At 39.4% G+C, this 18,693-nt stretch overlaps 1 protein-coding gene across 9 annotated transcripts in view; it reads left to right on the top strand.

Moving 5' to 3' along the window:
• Window positions 1-18,693, top strand: part of LOC133364279 (cyclic nucleotide-binding domain-containing protein 2-like) — a 94,001-nt gene that overhangs the window by 3,444 nt on the left and 71,864 nt on the right. For 8 of the 9 annotated variants that reach the window (XM_061584630.1, XM_061584628.1, XM_061584632.1 and 5 more), the window contains 5 exons: window positions 2,321-2,432; window positions 4,317-4,394; window positions 11,163-11,251; window positions 13,378-13,528; window positions 15,536-15,619. In XM_061584630.1, coding sequence (XP_061440614.1) covers window positions 2,321-2,432; window positions 4,317-4,394; window positions 11,163-11,251; window positions 13,378-13,528; window positions 15,536-15,619 — 514 coding nt within the window. The remainder of the gene's footprint in view (window positions 1-2,320; window positions 2,433-4,316; window positions 4,395-11,162; window positions 11,252-13,377; window positions 13,529-15,535; window positions 15,620-18,693) is intronic. The other variant, XM_061584636.1, reaches the window with a different exon arrangement.

Genomic DNA, 18,693 nt, shown 5'->3' with positions numbered 1-18,693 from the left:
AACATGGCTAACCCTATGGAAATTGTATCAATTTTTATAGTAAAAGTGAGGTGATAATTTATTATCACCAAAGTGTGATGATACTAAAATACGTAGTTTAGAAAAGTATACTGACTTAGCTACATGATCTTATATAAACAATATAATCCACCTACAGTAGCAAAGTGCTTTTCAAAAACAGCAACAAAGGTGGAATACTACCATGCTGTGAGACAGACTGCCATAAATGAATGTCATCCACCTGGTAAAGAAACTGTAGCAGAGCAAGACTATTCTGGAAATGACTATTTACAAACCATGAAGCTTTATATCAGGAGTAGCTCACCTGGTGGGATGGAGCCACAACAATAGCCTCCCAACAGAGGTGTTACTGCCCCATACCGGGAGGGACAATGGCTTAGGTGCACCAACTGTAGCACTGGGTTTGCTCCGAAGTATGCCCATGCAGTCCCAATATTATTGCCACCTCCCCCTCCTGGTGTGTGGCAGTGATACTGCTGCCAGGAGGCTGTTGCTGAGGCTCTTGGGGCTCATCCAGATGACTGCAAAATGTGTGACACGCCCGCTATGTGTGTTCATTATTTTTCGGTTGTCCAAATGACGTCTCGCACTGTTACGCATTTTCGCGGGTTAAATCCGCTCCTTGCAATACCAGCAAAACTGCGATTTGCTGTTTAAAATCGGGAATCATCCGCTGTGCCTTCAGGAGTTAGGATGCAATACCGCGGAATTTACAGCTGATGGGCGGTTTTGGGGCGTTTCCCCATGCCCCTTCTCCTCATTCCAGCCAATCACGTATCTGCACTTTTGCGGATGTGCGAGAATAAGCCCGGGAAAATTGAACCAATCATCGCAATGGTGGGGTGTTGGGGGGGGATCTGCAACTACTGCGCAGATGGATTTTATTTTTTGCCAGCCTGCAAACTGGGTGGCCACTCTGGGTGAGATCTGCAATGCACAGCAAGCGAGAAAGGGGGGAGTGGTCGGTTTCAGCCTGCCTCCAGAAAGCTTTGTCAATTTCATTGTACTTGCTGGGGTTTTTGCTTCAAATCAGAAAAGCATACACTCCTTTAAGTGTAATATTGCAAATGCAAACAAGGAAAGAGCTTCTGGTCGATTTCAAGCCTGCTCCAGAAAGCTTGTCAATTTCATTCTCCCTGGAAGGAAAGGGAGAAGGAGGGGGGGGTGACATGTTTCTTGCTTTTTTGGAGAAATAAGTGCAATTGCCAGCCTGTGTATCTCCTTAAATATCAATAAAGGCAGAAAAGCATACATCGGTTTAAGTGTAATATCGCAAATGCAAACAAGAAAAGGGCTTCTGGTCGGTTTCAAGCCTGCTCCAGAAAGCTTTGTCAATTTCATTATCTGTGGGAAGGAAAGGGAGAATACAAACAAGGCAGGCGAGAACTCCTTTACAGCCATATTGTGCTTCGTTGCAAAGGGGGAGAGGAGCATACATAATTTTTTTGCTGACCAATTGGTTGATAGGGGGAGGTTTTAGAGGCGGCACTTGGAAAAAGTTAAAAGAATATAGGGGTCTTACCACTGCGTGTGCGGGTGCAAAAAAGCGTTTTTTTAAATTGGGAAAGAGCGAACTAAAAGGCAAAGTGAGGACTATCAGATGACAAACTGAATATGGAAACCGTGGATTATCCTGCTCCGTTTGGATAAGCCCTTGGTGAGCCACTCCAGTTTACTACAACTTTCTAAATTACTGTTACTGTATCTACAAAAACTACAATTAAAGCCTAGTGGAAATTTCATCAATACCTAAATCCTGCATTATTGCCACTCACATTTGTAATATCTAATGAGCATATAATTTTCTGTGACAAACTGATTATTCTTACAGGATAGTATCATCCTTCATTTTTTCCATATTTTCAGATTAGACAAAGGACATATGATAACTCAACAAGTAGACGTGTTGTAACCCAATTAGTATGTCAAGTTAGACATATTGTAACCCAACTAGTAACAAAATACGTATCATCAATGGTATTACACTCCACACAGGTTGAGTAAAATCTACTCTCGCTTGGGCCAGTGTGAGGGGTGCCTTGAATTCAGAGCAGGCTTATGCATGTACAGTATTTTATGCTTGTCCACTTATACAAAGATTTTGGAGTGACTTTCTTAATTTTAAGCACATTGGTTTATCTAATGATATGCTGTTTTTTTTTAGAAAACTGGGAGATTATACATGCTACCTTGAACTATTTTGAGAAAGGGCAAGATAAGAATTATAAAAGATAAATAAATATTGTGTGAACTCTCTACTTCAGAATAGGTCATGACATACTTTTTTTTTCTTGTGTAGATATATTGAAAGGAGTCCAGTAGTGCAATGGGCAACCTTTCAGTTGAAGAGGCAGATGAACTTCAAAAACGACAATTTGTTCAGCATTAGTGATTATTCTAAAAAACAGTTTGTGAGTGTTTCCTATATTTTACGAGTCTTTAATCTCTAAAAGCCTAACTGCTGGCCGTAAGCAGCCTCAGCCTCCCATCTTTAATATGGGGACAGTCATACTAAACTATGCTTCAAGGAGTATTTAGATCATATATATGAATTGCTTGAAAAAGATGTATTATCTCTCTATAGATAAAATGTTTGCTGCTATTATTTCTGAACGTTTCAGAGCTGAGCTGGGGTACAGAATACATTTTGGGGTGCAATGGGGCACATTTGATAATCCTGTATGATTATTTCTGTATTAAGAATTCTATTTGATGCAAATAATGTTCAAATAAAAATATTCCTACACCATGTGAAGTTGAAAAAAAATGCATTGAACTGTAGAGCAGCTACTATGCTTTATAATGTGAATAGCTTGAAGTTAAAATGAATCTCTAGGTTTGGAAGTCAGCATGACTCATTAGCCTGAGTGTTGGATATGGACCCAGGAAAACTGGGTTTCCATTCTGTCTTCTGCCATGGACTGACCAAGCAGCAGATCATGAACTCTCAGCCTTATTTCTCTACCTGCAAAATGGAGGCAATCCTGCCAAGTCTTGAAGGGCTATTTAGGGGATCATTTCTCAGTTGTAAGGATTTGTGTGCAACGTAATATTTTGTAATGTCATGCCTATTGCCTCATGATGGTTGGCATGCCCCATCAAAGCACTTATTTTTCTGGCACAGTAGATCAAATGATTTAACATTATTAATATAGCACTTTTATAATAAACATTATGAGATGTAATACTGTTAACAATTTTTTAAAATGAAAATGTTGCTTTTGGTCAGTTTATTTATTTAGAAAATGTATATCTTTAGTCCAAAAACTCACAGAGATTCTTTGATTATTTTAATGTTAGTCCAGAAGGTAATAAGTACATTACTGGAGAAGTTAAGCACATCATGTTTTTGTTTGAGAATAAGGTGATTAGCATCTTGTAGAATAAAATTTAAAATTGGATGTGCTTCTAATAAACGATGACATGGATCTAGGGAGCCCCTTGCATGTGCAGAAAGCACTTCTTGCACCTGTGAAAGGGGGTGTGTCTCCAGCTTCTATTGATCTTCCTCCTAGCTGTAGTTACACGTACAACATTGGACAACATCAATGTTATGGTTTTGGTCCTTCTAAACTTTTTATTATTAATGCCTCCTGCATTTTAGTTGTGGATACTGCTGTTTTATTAATCAGCTGTTTATTGTTATTTAATGTGTTTTTAATGTTTTTGTTTTTATTGTATACTGGTTTTATATTTCAAAAGAAATCACTAAGTAATTTATATCACATCTCATTCTAGATTTGCTATGTTAATTAACACTAATAGTGGGATAGAAAATCTCTGTTCTATTGGTTTCATTCATCTGATGAACTACAGTACAGTCCCAAAAGCATATGCTTTAATAAGCTGCAAGAGGATTCTGTTGTTTTTGCTTCAACAAACTAACAATATCCCCTGGAAGTTTCAGTCCTATGCATATTTACTTGCAAATGTTCCACTGAGTGCAGTGCATTGGATTACAGCTTAAAGTTTACTCCTAGGCATGCTTATTTGGGTATTAAATTCAGTGGAATTTACTTCCAAGAAAGCATGCACAGGATTGGATTGTATATTATTTAACTTTCAGAGTTTTATTATATACAAGAAATAAGTTATTGAAGAATTGTGTATCTAAAATATATTGTAACCCATTTTTAGAAAATAGTCAATCCAAGATAAACATAGAGCTGAAAGATATAGCCAAGACTGCAGTGAATGTCTTTATACTGTTCAGTGTATCTTAAGTAACTAGGGGAATATCTAAGCTACAGTCAGTGAAAAAGCCACCCAATAATGTTTACATTTTCTTTGTGTAGCAGAAGAAAGGTTTTGAAAAGCTTAAGCATCTGTTAAATATTTGTCCAAAACAAAGAAGGCAGCAAGACATTCTGAAGGTGAGAGCAATGCCATTTACTACCATTATATTAATATTGGTTGTTCTTGTGGTTTTATTTTATGATTTTAATTGTACAGTCAGTGTGGTGTAGTGGTTAAGGTGTTGGACTACGACCTGGGAGACCAGGGTTTGAATCCTCACACAGCCATGAAGCTCACTGGGTGACCTTGGGCCAGTCACTGCCTCTCAGCCTCATGAAAACCCTATTCATAGGGTCGCCATAAGGTGGAATCGACTTGAAGGCAGTCCATTTTCTTCTTCCTTTCCTTAATTGTACATTGCAATTATTTTGGGATATTTTTGTGAAGAACACTTGATGAAGGGCAGGCTATCAGTACAAATAATAAATAAATAAAATATTTGAAGCAATATGAAAGGTATGTGATGAATTCATCATATTATTTTTGTAGATAATTATGACTTTTATACATATATTTGGCCACAGTCCTGTCTTTTGTTGATAATAGTAACTTATACATTTTGAAAGTCCATATCATTTTACCCCAAGTGGTAAAATATATACCATTTTAATATACAAAGGTTCTGACGTTAAAACAACAATAGCACCTTAAAGACTAATGAATGTGTTGCAGGGATGGCCACTCTGTGGCTCTCCAGATGCTGCTGAACTACAGCTCCCATCAGTCTCAGCCAACACAGCTCATGGTCAGGGATGATGGGAGCTATAGTCCAGCAGCATCTGGAGAGCCACGGAGTGGCCACCCTTGTATGGCATATGTTTGTGTGGACTACACTTCTTTTAATCAGATGTGTGAAGTGTTATCCTGAGGTGTACAGCCATATATATTCATGGTTGGGTTGTGTATATGGAATCGTAAACAGGTGAGAACGTAATGAAATGCAGAAAAGTAGATAGTGATAATTACCTTATTGACCATGGCCACTCCCCCCCCTCCAAATTGTAGTTGATAACATAGACATCCTGGCAGTGGTAAGCCATGTCACATCTGTACTGCCTTCAAGTCGATTCCGACTTATGGCGACCCTATGAATAGGGTTTTCATGAGGCTGAGAGGCAGTGACTGGCCCAAGGTCACCCAATGAGCTTCATGGCTATGTGGGGATTTGAATCCTGGTCTCCCAGGTCATAGTCCAACACCTTAACCACTACACCATACTGGCTCTCGGTAAGCCATGTAGTGTGATTAAAAATCCATTGTGCCAATTCTATCCATAGGAGACAGTAGTGAACCTCTTGATGTATTGTAATTCAGCTGCTTCACATTGAAGTCTCAGTTGGAGGCTCCGTTGTTCAAGGATGGCCACTTAAGATCAGTTCCAGAGTGTCCTAGGAGACTGAAATCCTGCTTTTCTGTGTTGCAATTTCTGATGCCAGATTTGTGCCCATTTATTTTTTTGTGCAAAGACTAGCCTGTTTGTCCTATGGAAGCCCTTTACACCAACATCCACCGCAAAGATGGGCTTCAGGCTATTAGGAATATGATCCCTGGTGGGGCTATAGCACACCTGACTACCAAATTCTATCACTTTGTACTCAAGGCCAAATTAAGGTGATTGGTGGCCCTGGGGCAGTTCGCCCAAAGGGCTCTCCTTCCCCCAGAAAGGAATGCATTAAAAAAACAAAAACAATATGCTATGTCAGTGAGACAGTGGGTATCCTATTAACTCTCTATTTCTTAAAGCACAGTCAGTTGTGAACATATGGATGGGAAATAATGAGGAGTTCTAATTGCAATAGTTTGGCTTTCCCTGTTTCCACCTGAAACAGTGCAACCAGTACCAAACAGATAGGACTAAACAGAAAGACTAAAGTAATGACAACAGAAGATTTATGTAACTTTACAGTTGACAATGAGGACATTGAACTTGTCAAGGAGTATCAATACCTCAGCACAGTCATTAACCAAAATTGAGACAATAGTCAAGAAATCAGAAGGCGGCTAGAACTGGGGAGGGCAGCTATGAGAGAACTAGAAAAGGTCCTCAAATGCAAAGATGTATCACTGAACACTAAAGTCAGGATCATTCAGACCATGGTATTTCCTATCTCTGTGTATAGATGTGAAAGTTGGACAGTGAAAAAAGCAGATAAGAGAAAAATCAACTCATTTGAAATGTGTTGGAGGAGAGCCTTGCGCATACTATGGACTGCGAAAAAGACAAATAATTGGGTGTCAGAACAAATTAAACCAGAACTGTCACTAGAAGCTAAAATGATGAAACTGAGGTTATCATACTTTGGACACATAATGAAAAGGCATGATTCACTAGAAAAGACAATAATGCTGGGGAAAACAGAAGGGAGTAGAAAAAGGGGAAGATCAAACAAGAGATGGCTTGATTCCATAAAGGAAGCCACAGACCTGAACTTACAAGATCTGAACAGGGTGGTTCATGGCAGATGCTCTTGGAGGTCACTGATTCATATGGTCGCCATAAGCCATAATTGATTTGAAGGCACATAACAAAACCAAACAGATAGGGCATATTGCATTTAGACAGGGAGAGATACTTGGTTTCTACATCTGTGATAGCCCTGCTACCCAAATGGCAGCTGTCAAATGGGAACAGGAAGTGAATGCAGTGTGTCTTTCTAATCTCTTCTGATCTCTGTGGAACAAAGAGGAAATTAAGGCTACAGCCCTGTGTCCACTTACCTGGGACTAAATCCCATTGAACTTAATGGGACCTATTTCTAAGTAGACATAGGATTGTACTGTTTCTAGATCAAGGCGAAATAAATTTGTTCACAGATTTTGGTGATTGTTATACTCAAAGTAATGATGATAAAACACAAATAATTAACCACAATAAAAACAGGAAGCAATGCCATTTCAGATTTAGGAGGGAGATGAGGGGAACCTGGGGCTGCTAATAAGTGACTGCATTTGGAGGAGAGATTCCTGTGTGAGAGAGTGTGGGACTGGGGAGGGGGTTGTAGGGAGTAGGAAAACTCTGCTGGAATGAAGAGAAAGAGCTTTCACACCAGAACATTTGTAGTCACCCCTGCAGCTCTTTCACACACCTCCAGATCAACAGAGGTGCGAGTGTTCCACTGATTTTAACAAACCACCAACAGAATGTTTTTTTGTTGTTTTTAACTGTGGCGGATCATTCTTTAAAGAAGATTGTGATAGGAGGGCCAATGGGTTCATGGTTCAAGAAAGGATCTTATGTGTTTAGGAATGCAGCTGTACATTCCAGACCTAAAATCAGCAGCCTGCAGGACCAACTTCCAGAGTAATATATTTAGGAATTGGGTGTCAGACAGAGAACCATTTCTCACATTCTTATACTACAAGCACTGGACTACGCTCATTTTGAGAAGGGTAAGAGGTGGTCTTTAATCATAAGCAGCCTTTAGTTGTTACTCTTTCTAACAAAGGGTTTCAAGTATTTGTCTGATGAAGGTAGCAATGAAAAAATGGGTTGTATCAAATTGTGTCCTGTAGAGAGTAGACCCATTCAAATTAACCTAAGTTAGTCATGTCTGTTAACTTCAATGGGTCTACTGTGAGTAGGGCTACCCTTGCATACCACCCAGCATAGGGTACAAATGTAATGAGTGGTGGACATAGGACCAGACCTTTCCCCTCTCTATTCTCTAAGACAATCTATGGGGAAGTTAATACTTTTACCTCTTCCTCCTTAAGGAAGCTGTGTAATCTCCGTTCGTATACTAATGTATAAAACATTTTGTTAGCTGTCTGTAAAATAAACAAGCTTTTAGAGCTCATAGATTTTTTTTTTGTTTAAGTGTTTCAATATAAAAAGCTTTTTTGTAAACAGAAGTCTCATTGTAAAGCATCTGACAAATATTGACAAAACTTTCTACCTCTTAAAGTTGCATCACAAAGTGCTGCTTTGTTTATTATGGCAGTAACCAAAAAGCTAGGAAGTCTTTTCACATCAGATCCTATGCTAGAGATGTATTTGTTTGACTCATAATTATACATGTGTTATATAATTATTTCTTTAAACCTTTAGCAATATTAACAAAATAAACCATCTATCGACTGTTAGTTGCATCTGCTAATGCAGTTATTTAGTTTTTCCCCCTACTCCTAACTTGGCCCTTGAAATTGTTTTAAAGAAAGCATAACTCCAAAATTGAGAGTTTCTTCTCCTAAAGAAAATTGTCTAGAATATGCTATGAACTGCTGAGAAAACTGCTCCGTACGATTCACTTTTCAGTCACTTATTTTCCACACTTGCCACTTCTCACATATGTGTGTCAAGACCCTAGAAAAGGTTTCACTTTATGTATTAGTTATCTAACTAGACCTGTTTAAACATTTTAGGGATTTTCAGTGGTAGGTAAGAAGAGCTACAATTTAACCACGCTAATCCCACCTGCCTGGGAGTAAGTCCCATTGAATTCAGTTGGACTTACTTCTGAATAGACATGATTAGAATTGTGCTGTTAGTTCCGTTAGGAAAAATCTTTGTGTTGCTGCAGCTAAATCTGACTATAATCACATCAGGTGCTCCTTCTACTTGGAGACTCGTGATGGCTGCTGTTTAGTTCTCTTTTGCATTAGTATGTCAGTGCGTCTGGTACTTAAACAAGTACCAGAAAGGTTACTTCTGGTAATCTTTTCATTGGGACGTAAAAAAAGATCCCAATACCTCAAGGACCTCCTTTTCGTACATGAACCAACCCCAGACCCTGTGTTCTTTATCAGAGGCCCTTCCCTGTGTTCCTCCTCCAAGGGAAGTGTGAAGGGGAGAGAGTGACTTCTGCTCATGGAATGCTCTCCCCAGGGAGGTATGCCTGGCACCATCACTGTACATTTTAGATATTTGTGGCCTCTTTCAATGGGTTGGATGTGTTAGACCCACCTTTTGTATTTGTATCAATGTATTCTTCAGTTGTCTGTTCTGGTTTTATATATTTAAGCTTTATACTATTTTGTAAGTCCCTTTGCAGAAAAAAGTGACTAATAAGTGCTTGATAATGATGATAATAATAATAATAGGCAGCTACTTCTGTACTCCTGAGTGCAAGGCTATTGAGGTGGAGAAAGATGCTGGTTGCCCACTGCCACTTCTCTTGCACCCTGGAATCTCCCAGATCCCAAGAGGCAAGCAGAAGTCAGAAGAACTGGGGTGGAGGGAGACAGTAGTTTGTCACCAGAACAAGGGCAGGTAGCCACCCTTTGAGAAATGAGTTACAAGGGTGGATAGATCTTAACTCTGGATTCTGTTTTGTTAGATGTATGTTAACCAATCCTTTTTGTTGTGATGGTACCAACATTGTGATATTCCTTGAAGCTTCAAGGAAAGAAGGAAGTGTGAGCCCTACCATACTCCACAAAGTACATCTAGAGCTAAGAAATGATATTCTTAATAGAGCTAAGGGGATTACTTACTATTGGCTTTACTGTGCATGACTCAACATCAGCTTCCCCCCCCCCCAATTCCATTTAATAATTTGTAGCACAGATTTGGAGAGCATGTTGTAATCTGCAATTTGCAGTTAAGGGGAAGTGTATTGAATCGGTGGTAGTTGCCTGTGGTCAATTGAGAAAGGAGATGTGGAAAAACAAGTGTATTTAGTCAGGCAGGCTGAGGTGAGAGCAGGGGCAGCTATTTTGACACAAGGCCAAGCAGAGGCATGTGAGAAGTGGAAGCTCAGGCCTAGGGTGGGGAAACTGAATTGGAGGCAGTGTTGTTGTAAAGTTCTTGGCAGGCAGGAATGAAAGAATGGCAGGATGGATTTGAATGATGAGGGGAATTCTTAGAACTTAATAACTGTTCATACCACTCTCCCCATCAAAACCAGTGTTTTTGGTGCAAAAGTATGGATATGGTTCCTCATTATTTGCTGAGAGGTGAATTTGGAACTTCAGCCCATTTAAACTTGATGCCTCTACCCTAGTGTAAACTAGAATTATGTGCCTCAGTGTCCCCTCTGTCAATGGAAGTACCTGGTATTCATTCTTCATAAAATCTGTGAAGATGAATAGTGAAGTACATAGATTCTAAGATTAAAGAGAATTCCACCATTTTGGGCAGTAGGGTGGCCAGACAAGGCTCCTGCACCTGTAATGGTTGTATAGAAAAGAGAATTTCAACAGGTGTAGCTTGCATGACGGTCTTCTTCTGCCTTGACTTCAAGATCCAGCAGTGACCAGGACACTGAGTTGGAGATTACAGTGTCACTTGCTGAGGACAGCTGATGCTGTGATTACAGGCTCACTGAATCTAAGCTGGTATGCAGGAGCAAAGTGAACTATACCCCACAGCACTAGGGCCAAATAATTAGAGCCAGTACCCTCAGAGGAACTTTTTCACAGGCCTGAGGAATGAAGTACTTCCTAGTATAATAGTGCATGGTGTGCAGCAGGCTGGGAGCACAGAAGTACACATATTTGGGATGGGGTTGGCATTTTAAGAGTCTCTAGTTCTCAAAAATAAAGAGAACTGTACTGGAATCAGAGGCTCAAGAGGCTACAATTCACATCCAACCCTTGTTAGGACAAGTTGCTCACTAGGAGCTCTTCTTGGTGCAGCAATAACTGATTTGCCTTGTTCCATGGGCTCTGTGGGATGAGAATATGACTGATCCCTCATGCATGAATGAAGAGATGGAGGTGCGAGCCCAGTGTTCACCGTGGCTCATTCTTGTAATGCTAAATTGATGTTTACATCTGAACTGAGCCATAATCTTCCATATCTGGGCCATAATGGGAAACTACTAGTATTGAGCGCATAACACAACAGTTAATCCAGCCCTGTCCATGAGCCCAGCATTCAGTATAAAATATGCTCTTTTTCCCAGATACAAGCGTGCTTAAAGACAAACAGAGCCTTTCAATGCTTGCCCAGCAAAACACAACTCCAGCTGTGCCAAGCTTTCATCTACCAAGAGTAAGTAATAAGCCTGGGCACTACTTGTGTATTGAGGATGGGATTCATTCCATAAGCTTCCTTCAGAAAGGTGGATCAGAAGGTGAACATTTTTAACAGGACTGAAATTCTCTTGATTAAATATTTATCATACTTCAGAAGTGCTCTGCCCCGTTAAAATAAAATATTGACAAATGGAAGCTATATCATACTTCTCTGGTATTCTGTGATTTCAACACCAGTCTTCTAATAGAGAGCTTCTGGACCTTTGGTGACTAAAAGCAAAGCAATACCCATCTAAGTTCATTGTGGAGCTAATATAGGGAGCTGCTACTCTCACATAATAATTTACAAGGTGCATTAAAACTGTACAGTGTTTTCTCCCTCCCTCCCTTACACTTTATGTCCCTCACTGTGTAGAATGTGAATCAAGACTTTTAAGTTCTTGCCACACTTACTTGAATAAGAGAAATAATGCAATTCTCATTTTAAAGATGGAAAAAATTAGGGTGAAGGCAGATTACATAAAATGACAAGCCACAGCAGATTTTTGCCTGTGGTGTGAGCCTGGGTCTGCAATTTGTACAATACACATGTAACACTGACAGAAAATATTGATCAGTCTCGTCAGTCGTCTTCAGATGGTCTGCCTGCTCTAAACAAGTCAACCATTGCATGTATGTTTATCTGTTTGTTCTTTATTTTTAAACACACACATTATTTGAAAAGTGTGGCAAAACTGCTCCAGAAATGAGGTGGAGGATAGAGATTCATGACCTCATAGTATTTACCAAATAGATTCACTCCAAAAGTAGATCTTCTTGATTCAAGCTGTGTCACACTGCATATCTACACGAACTTTAAAAAACATTTGTTTACAAAGCACTGAAACTCCTTCTGCAATTCTTGCAGCAGTACATTTGTACACAACTCTCAGAAATGGGAGTATAAATTCACATGTCCAGCAAAGCAATGGATGTATTGAGTGCTATGTTTCAGGCTAAGTTATTTCTTAAATTGCATAAATTGGCTATTATTTATTTCAGTTAATTAGAAATTCACCTGAATACACTGTAGAAATATTTGCTTTTGTTAAAAACAATTCTATAGGCAGACAGAAGATTCCACACACACACACACACACACACACACACACACAGTTACCTACAAGGGGATTCGGTCAGGAGCAGGAAGCTCAGTCAAGAAGAGAGGATGGAGACTGATAAAATTTCTGTGTTTGCCATACCCAGCAACTACCATTTGTCAGGACTCAAGCATGTGGGAGGTGACTGGGAACACTTTATCAGGTTCTAGGATGGCTCAGGCCAACTACAAGCCCAAAAAATTGGAACTGAATTATGCTTTGAGGGTGTTTTTGCAAATTTACTTGTATCTCTGAATTCTGAACGGTGAGTTTCTGGCCCAGGGCCTGCGTAGAGATGTGAAGGCCCAGTAACAATAATAATAAAATATCTGTTTTTCCCCAAAATCTGTTTTGTTTTCTGAAAAAAATATATGGAAAAAAGGTTTGTTCTCCGTTTTGTTCTGGGGCCTTCACATCTCTAGGCCTGTATTACGGGGCCCAGAGTAATTATAACTGAGCACTGCCAGTTGATTTCAGTTTTGAACTAGTGTAGTTGCTACTACCACCAGTGCGTGATTCTCCTGTTAGTGATTTAGGTATTGATGTTGTGAAAACAGCCTATGCCTTGTGCCAGTGAGGACTGTGCAGGCTTCCAAAGGTCTGGAAGTGAGCCCGTGAGTGGCCTGATATTGCAGAACTGCCTTCTGCCTGAAAATGTTACACAGTGACACTTTCAATTCTTCATTTGGGTGATTTAAAAATGCCTACCACCAGAACTCTTATTGCAATCCATGGTAAAATGATAGTGCATTGCTTTATTTGTGAGAAGGCTAATGACACTTTTTGTTCTGTTCTGTTTTTGTTTAACACTAGGTTATACTCTTAAGATTGTTCTGAGGTTAGGAAGAACCACTCTTAGGATAATAAATATTTTAAAAATGATATTGACATCTTATTGAAGTTTTTGATTTTGGTCACCAAACCACTTGCTCTGGAATAGCTGCACTTATGTCCCTTTATTTTAGTTGCAGCAGTAACATATTTTAAAAAATTGTTTCAACAGGTATGAAGCTGGAACTATCATTATCAGACAAGGATATGTGGCAACTGAATGTTATTTAGTGTTGTCTGGCAAACTGAAAATCATAATGGCTGATGCAAAGTTTTTAACTCCTGAAATATTATATGAAGCTGAAGAGGGAGATTTTATAGGGGTAACTATTATCATCTGTGTGTCATCAAATAATTTGTGGGAAATGCTGTTTTTTTGTGAAGAGATTTAGGGGGGAAACTCGAAAGAGAAGCTCTTAAGAGATGTTCTGATTTTTTAAATAATTCTGTTTAGGTAATTTAAATACTGAGTGACCTCTCTACCCATGTTTTCTAGATGTTTTCTTGGTTGGGCATGGGAGATATTCTTTGTAACTACAAGCATTTTTTACAAAATTAACCTCTGCTATCTGATTAACTGGATGCCTTTTTAATCATTCAAAAGATTTGTGAGTGACTAATGTAACCAAGTCAATGAGCTTGAAGCCCCAGTTTTGGTGAAAGTTACATGACTATAAATGTGTTCATAATCATTTGTTCCAAGTAAAAAAAGCACTTCAGCTATTTCTTTGAGTTGGATCCAGTCATACTCTTTCATGAACACTTCTGTTCATAGGAGAGACTCTGATCCAGTGGAGGATTCTAATAGAGGAAAGGGGGATAATTTTTGCCAATCCCTCCCTTTCTCCCGCAGCTCTCCATGCCATCTCCTATACTCTTCCAGAAGGTGCCCCAGCCTTCTGAAACAGAGGGCAAAAATTGCATCCTTTCTCTTCTGACAGCAGGAGGATATGGGAAGTCATGATCCAGTCCTTTGGCATCAAGCTTTTTATAATAAAAAAATGGAGATAGAATTGTAATTGGCTCAGCTCCTTGGTCATTGGCCTTATGTACACCATGGCTTAGCAAGAAGGAGCAAGGGTGAGGGTACCAAGATTGAAAATTGTGGCTGCTTCATTCTTTCCTCCTGCTGCTGCACTGCTTAGAGCTAAGCAATAGTTTGGTTTAGAGTTATATGCTCCTGGTTTCTCTCCCCCCCCAAATCACAAATGGCAAGCCCAGCAACAATTGATGGCCAGGTCGGGCACCTGTGGCTGGCTGAGACCCCTGCGGTTGGAGCTGGGATGGTTCAGCTCTCACTCTGTGATCCCTGCCAACATTGGGCTGTGGGGCCTGATTGCAGGTCACAGAGTAAGAGCTCCACTCTCCCAGCTGACACCACCCACGCACATGCAACTGGTGCACACTTAAATACACCCAGTTGTGCCACCTCTTGCATTGCCACCTCAGCACACTACACATGCATGCCTGCCATCACCAAGATGGTGGTGGAGGCGTCAACATGGCCCCGCTGCCATCTTGGTTGAGGGCAGGCATGCGTGCTGACACAGCAATCAAGACGTGGCATGACTAGGTATATTTAAGCATGCACGTGCAGGGGGGCAGGGCCAGCTGCAGTCTGGTGCCCAAGGGTCCACTGTAGTCTAGAGCTAGCCCTAATAAGCAATAAACTAAGAACAAACCTTGGTTGAAATCACAGTTGGGAGTGAGGCAAGATCACAAGGCCAGCTTTGGATGTGGGTACCTGCACGCTTGCTCATTCTCACTAAACCATAGTATGCCTGAACTGGAGCAGTGTGTTCAGAATTAGGTGCCACAGCATTGGGCATATACATAGCTGTGAATTGTAGCATAGTTTCTTATGTTTCAAACATGTTTAAACATGTTCAAACATGCTTAATGTTAAAAGCAATTCTTCATGATTTGCATTAGTTCTGTCTTATAACACAGGTTTTTTTCTTTATAACTTTTGGATGGAATGGAAGAATGGAATTTGATAATTAACTTAATAGATACGTTGTAAGAAGTAAGGGAACAATATAGTCAAAGTTAGACATATTTAAGTTCCATTGATTTCAACAGGAAAAATGTACCCACATGCTTTTAAAGAGCCAAGTTCTAAAATAGAATTATATATCTATATATTATATTTATTGTAGGAGTGTATAGGAAGAAATTTGCAGAATTAGGCAAATAAACATGCTAGTTATACTATTTTTTTACCTATGAAGGTGTACTAAATTGTACTGTATTCTAGTAGTAAATTCTTGAACATACTTCTGTGTGATCTTATGTAGAGGTAAATTTGAAATTACTTTTTTTACCCCAAGGAAACCTGCTTGTTGACTAATACAAGACGCCCTGCTACTGTTATATGTAAATCTGATGCAGAACTTGTTGTGATAGACAAGGAGGTATGTATACAAATCATCCCCTCAAATGGCACATATATTTATTTAATCTTAATGTGAAACTTGCCTTATTTTTCCTATAAAATTTTTAAAATAATTTTCATAATTTGGCACTATTACAGTTTGTCTGGAAAGGGTCCAACGCCAGCCAAATTGGCCAGGGCTAACATCAGAAAACAAGATTAAATACAAAGGGTTGTATCCAATGCAACACTATATAAGCATGCCATCAGCGTGAGGTTTTCTACTTGTGCAATGGGACTTTCACCTCTCTCCTCCCCCCACACCTACTCTGCACTCTTCCCAAAATTGCTCCAGAGGTTTGCGGGAACTCCTAGAACATATTTAGGGGGCATGTAGGGAGAAAAGGCCTGTTGCACAAACAGAAATCTTTGCACTGACAGGACATTTAGTGCTACATTGGATACAATTAAATGTAAAGCAGTTGTTCATACAAGGTTTGAGCCCATCAGGAAGATGGCCAAAAAGCAAAGTTGCACTCCTTTTGGCCTGTGCAGCAATGCTTTCCCAAGTGATTTTGCTAGAGGAATGGTTTTGGGCAGATCAAAAGCAGCATGCAGAGCTCCTCTTCTCACTTGGTAAGCATGGCTCCAAATAGGAAATGAAAAGTTTCCCGTTTCATGTTCAGAGAAGTGGCTTAATGACTATCAGTGACAGTCTGTACTAATGTCTGTAATAACAGAAGATGGCTATCTGTACAGAAGGGTCACCCTATCAACGCCCTTCTGCATCTTCTGTTAGTACTGTTCTATAGTAACCCTTCCTAGGAGCATACCCGTTGTTAAACTGTTCAAATTATGATCATTTGTTTCTATCATAACCCATAACAATGTTTCAAATGGCAATGGATATAAATTCAGAATAAGCAAATATAAACATGGTGATGAACAAAAGAAAATATATGTAACACAGGAGCAGCTATAATTAGCAGAAAGCATAAATCAGATAGCATTACATAGATCCAAATGATAATCAAGCACATAAGGATCAACAGAGTTTAGCCTTGTCTTAGCACTGGCTATCAAAAGTGTGACCTGCTTGCTTTCAACTGCAATTTTGCAAAGTAGACCAATGCTAATGATTCTTCAACAGCTGGCAGAGAAATGTATTCCAAACTGATTCAGTTATACGCCAAGAAAACAAATTTCTCCTTGGCTGCAAATACAGAGCCAAATATTAAATTACATTGGACTTCCTTCAGAGTAAACATGCTTAGGATGGCACTGTAGAAGTCCTGTTCAGCATGTTGCCACCCATCGTTTGCTTATGATACTGTAGTGAAGAAAACTGCATGATCTAATCTACATTGGAATGTGAATTATGATTTGTCACATAAAGAACTCCGATACTGAAGTTCTTCCTGTTTTTATTTAATGTCTTGGGGACATTATTCAGAAGATAGTTATACACACTCAGGGTCATGAAGGAAAAGGGGCTGGATGTTTCACTTGGCAATATGAATGGCTCATTCAAGCTATTTAAACCATGAATCTATGATTTAATCATTTGTGTGTTTTGATACCTTATGTAGCAGTATCTTCTTCCCTCTCGAGTCTACTCTTCATTTTTTTTCTGGCAAAGGGTAAATGGGCGGTATTAATTATATTAGAACATTATACCCTGGTTCTTAAATTTTAAAATCCCTTTGTGAAGCAGTTCTATTGCTGCAGTTGTGTGATGGAAGCAATGTATGAGCCAGGACATCTGCACTGATGCCAGAATCTCTTGATGCCTTGCTCATCCAGCTTCTCTTCCTCAAAAAGGGCTCCTGCTGGGAGGAAGGGTGGGATATCAATCAATCAATAAGGAGTGCAGGGCAAATTGTATGAATGGGCTGTGTTTGTATCACACACACCCCAGCAGCTTCAGAAATAGAACCCACTCTGGTGGGCAAGATTTTAAACTTGTGAACCAAGACTCTGTCTTGGCTATAGGGACCTTTAGGCTATTGAACTTTAACCCAGGGAACTTTATGAACAGAGGTGTGATTACTAGGATTAGAAGGCAGATACTGAAGAGCCATGGTGGATGAGTGCATGTCTTTCCTTCATACTTTATGTGCCTACTTCAGAAAACAATGGTGTAACTGAACAACATATTTTAACATGATTGGGACCCTCTCTATTTTTGATTGTGATTTGTTTTACACTGTTTTTAATATTGTATTATATATGTTGTGACCCACCCTGGGATCGTCTGGTGAAGGTTTATTGAACATAATGGGATGCATTTCTGAATAAACAAGGAGTGTGCTGCACCTCACTTGGAAATTATTGCAATCTGGGAAGGGTGTACTAATCACTAGCAACTGTGAAACTATTATGCATCTGCCCACCTTAATTTATTTTAGTCTGTAAAGAGTTTATGCTGTATTTTGTTTTCAAAATTGAAAAAGGTTAATAGCTGTTTTATTAAATGAGCTTCATGAGAGATGGCAATGTATGTGTTAAAACAGAAATTCCCATTTTTGCAAAGAGTTAAGAGGTCTGATGCAATCTGTAGCAGAGGATGACATAGATGTGTGATGTCATTGGCTATCGAAGGAAACTGTTGGAAAGTTGTTTTATAATCATTGGCAGAATCCTTCTAGCGTGTTACACATTTTTTCCTTAAATTTTAATGAAGCTTATATGGTATTTCTGTTTAATCAACACTTTGAATCAAAATTAAGGTGGTTCACCAGCAACAGCAGATGATGGGTTGCGTGCACTGCATGTTCTTTATTTATTGCATTATGAAAAATATATCCCCCAAATAATTGGATTTTGCAGGTTGTCTTCTTCCGAGAAAAGCAGAGTGCCTGCCAATCACCTATAGGAACGCCTAGTTCCACTAACATTTATGTATTATTAATATTTTAGACTCAGCAGTGCCTTCAGTCCTCTTGTTTTATATTGCAAGAGACTGAAGCTTAACTCTATAGGAATATGCCTACTCAGGGGAATTGAATAATGGAATAAAGAAATAAAAAGGTACTTTAAAAGCCTTCTAAACTCCTGGGGCTGGGGGAGGGAGAAGGCCTTTATAAATGTTTTCACTTCACAACTGCAAGTAGT

This window comes from Rhineura floridana, chromosome 9, assembly GCF_030035675.1.
Source record: "Rhineura floridana isolate rRhiFlo1 chromosome 9, rRhiFlo1.hap2, whole genome shotgun sequence".
Classification (NCBI taxonomy): Eukaryota; Metazoa; Chordata; class Lepidosauria; order Squamata; family Rhineuridae; genus Rhineura; species Rhineura floridana.
The sequence above is the reverse complement of the archived record's forward strand: the minus strand, read 5'-3'. Positions and strand labels throughout refer to the sequence as shown.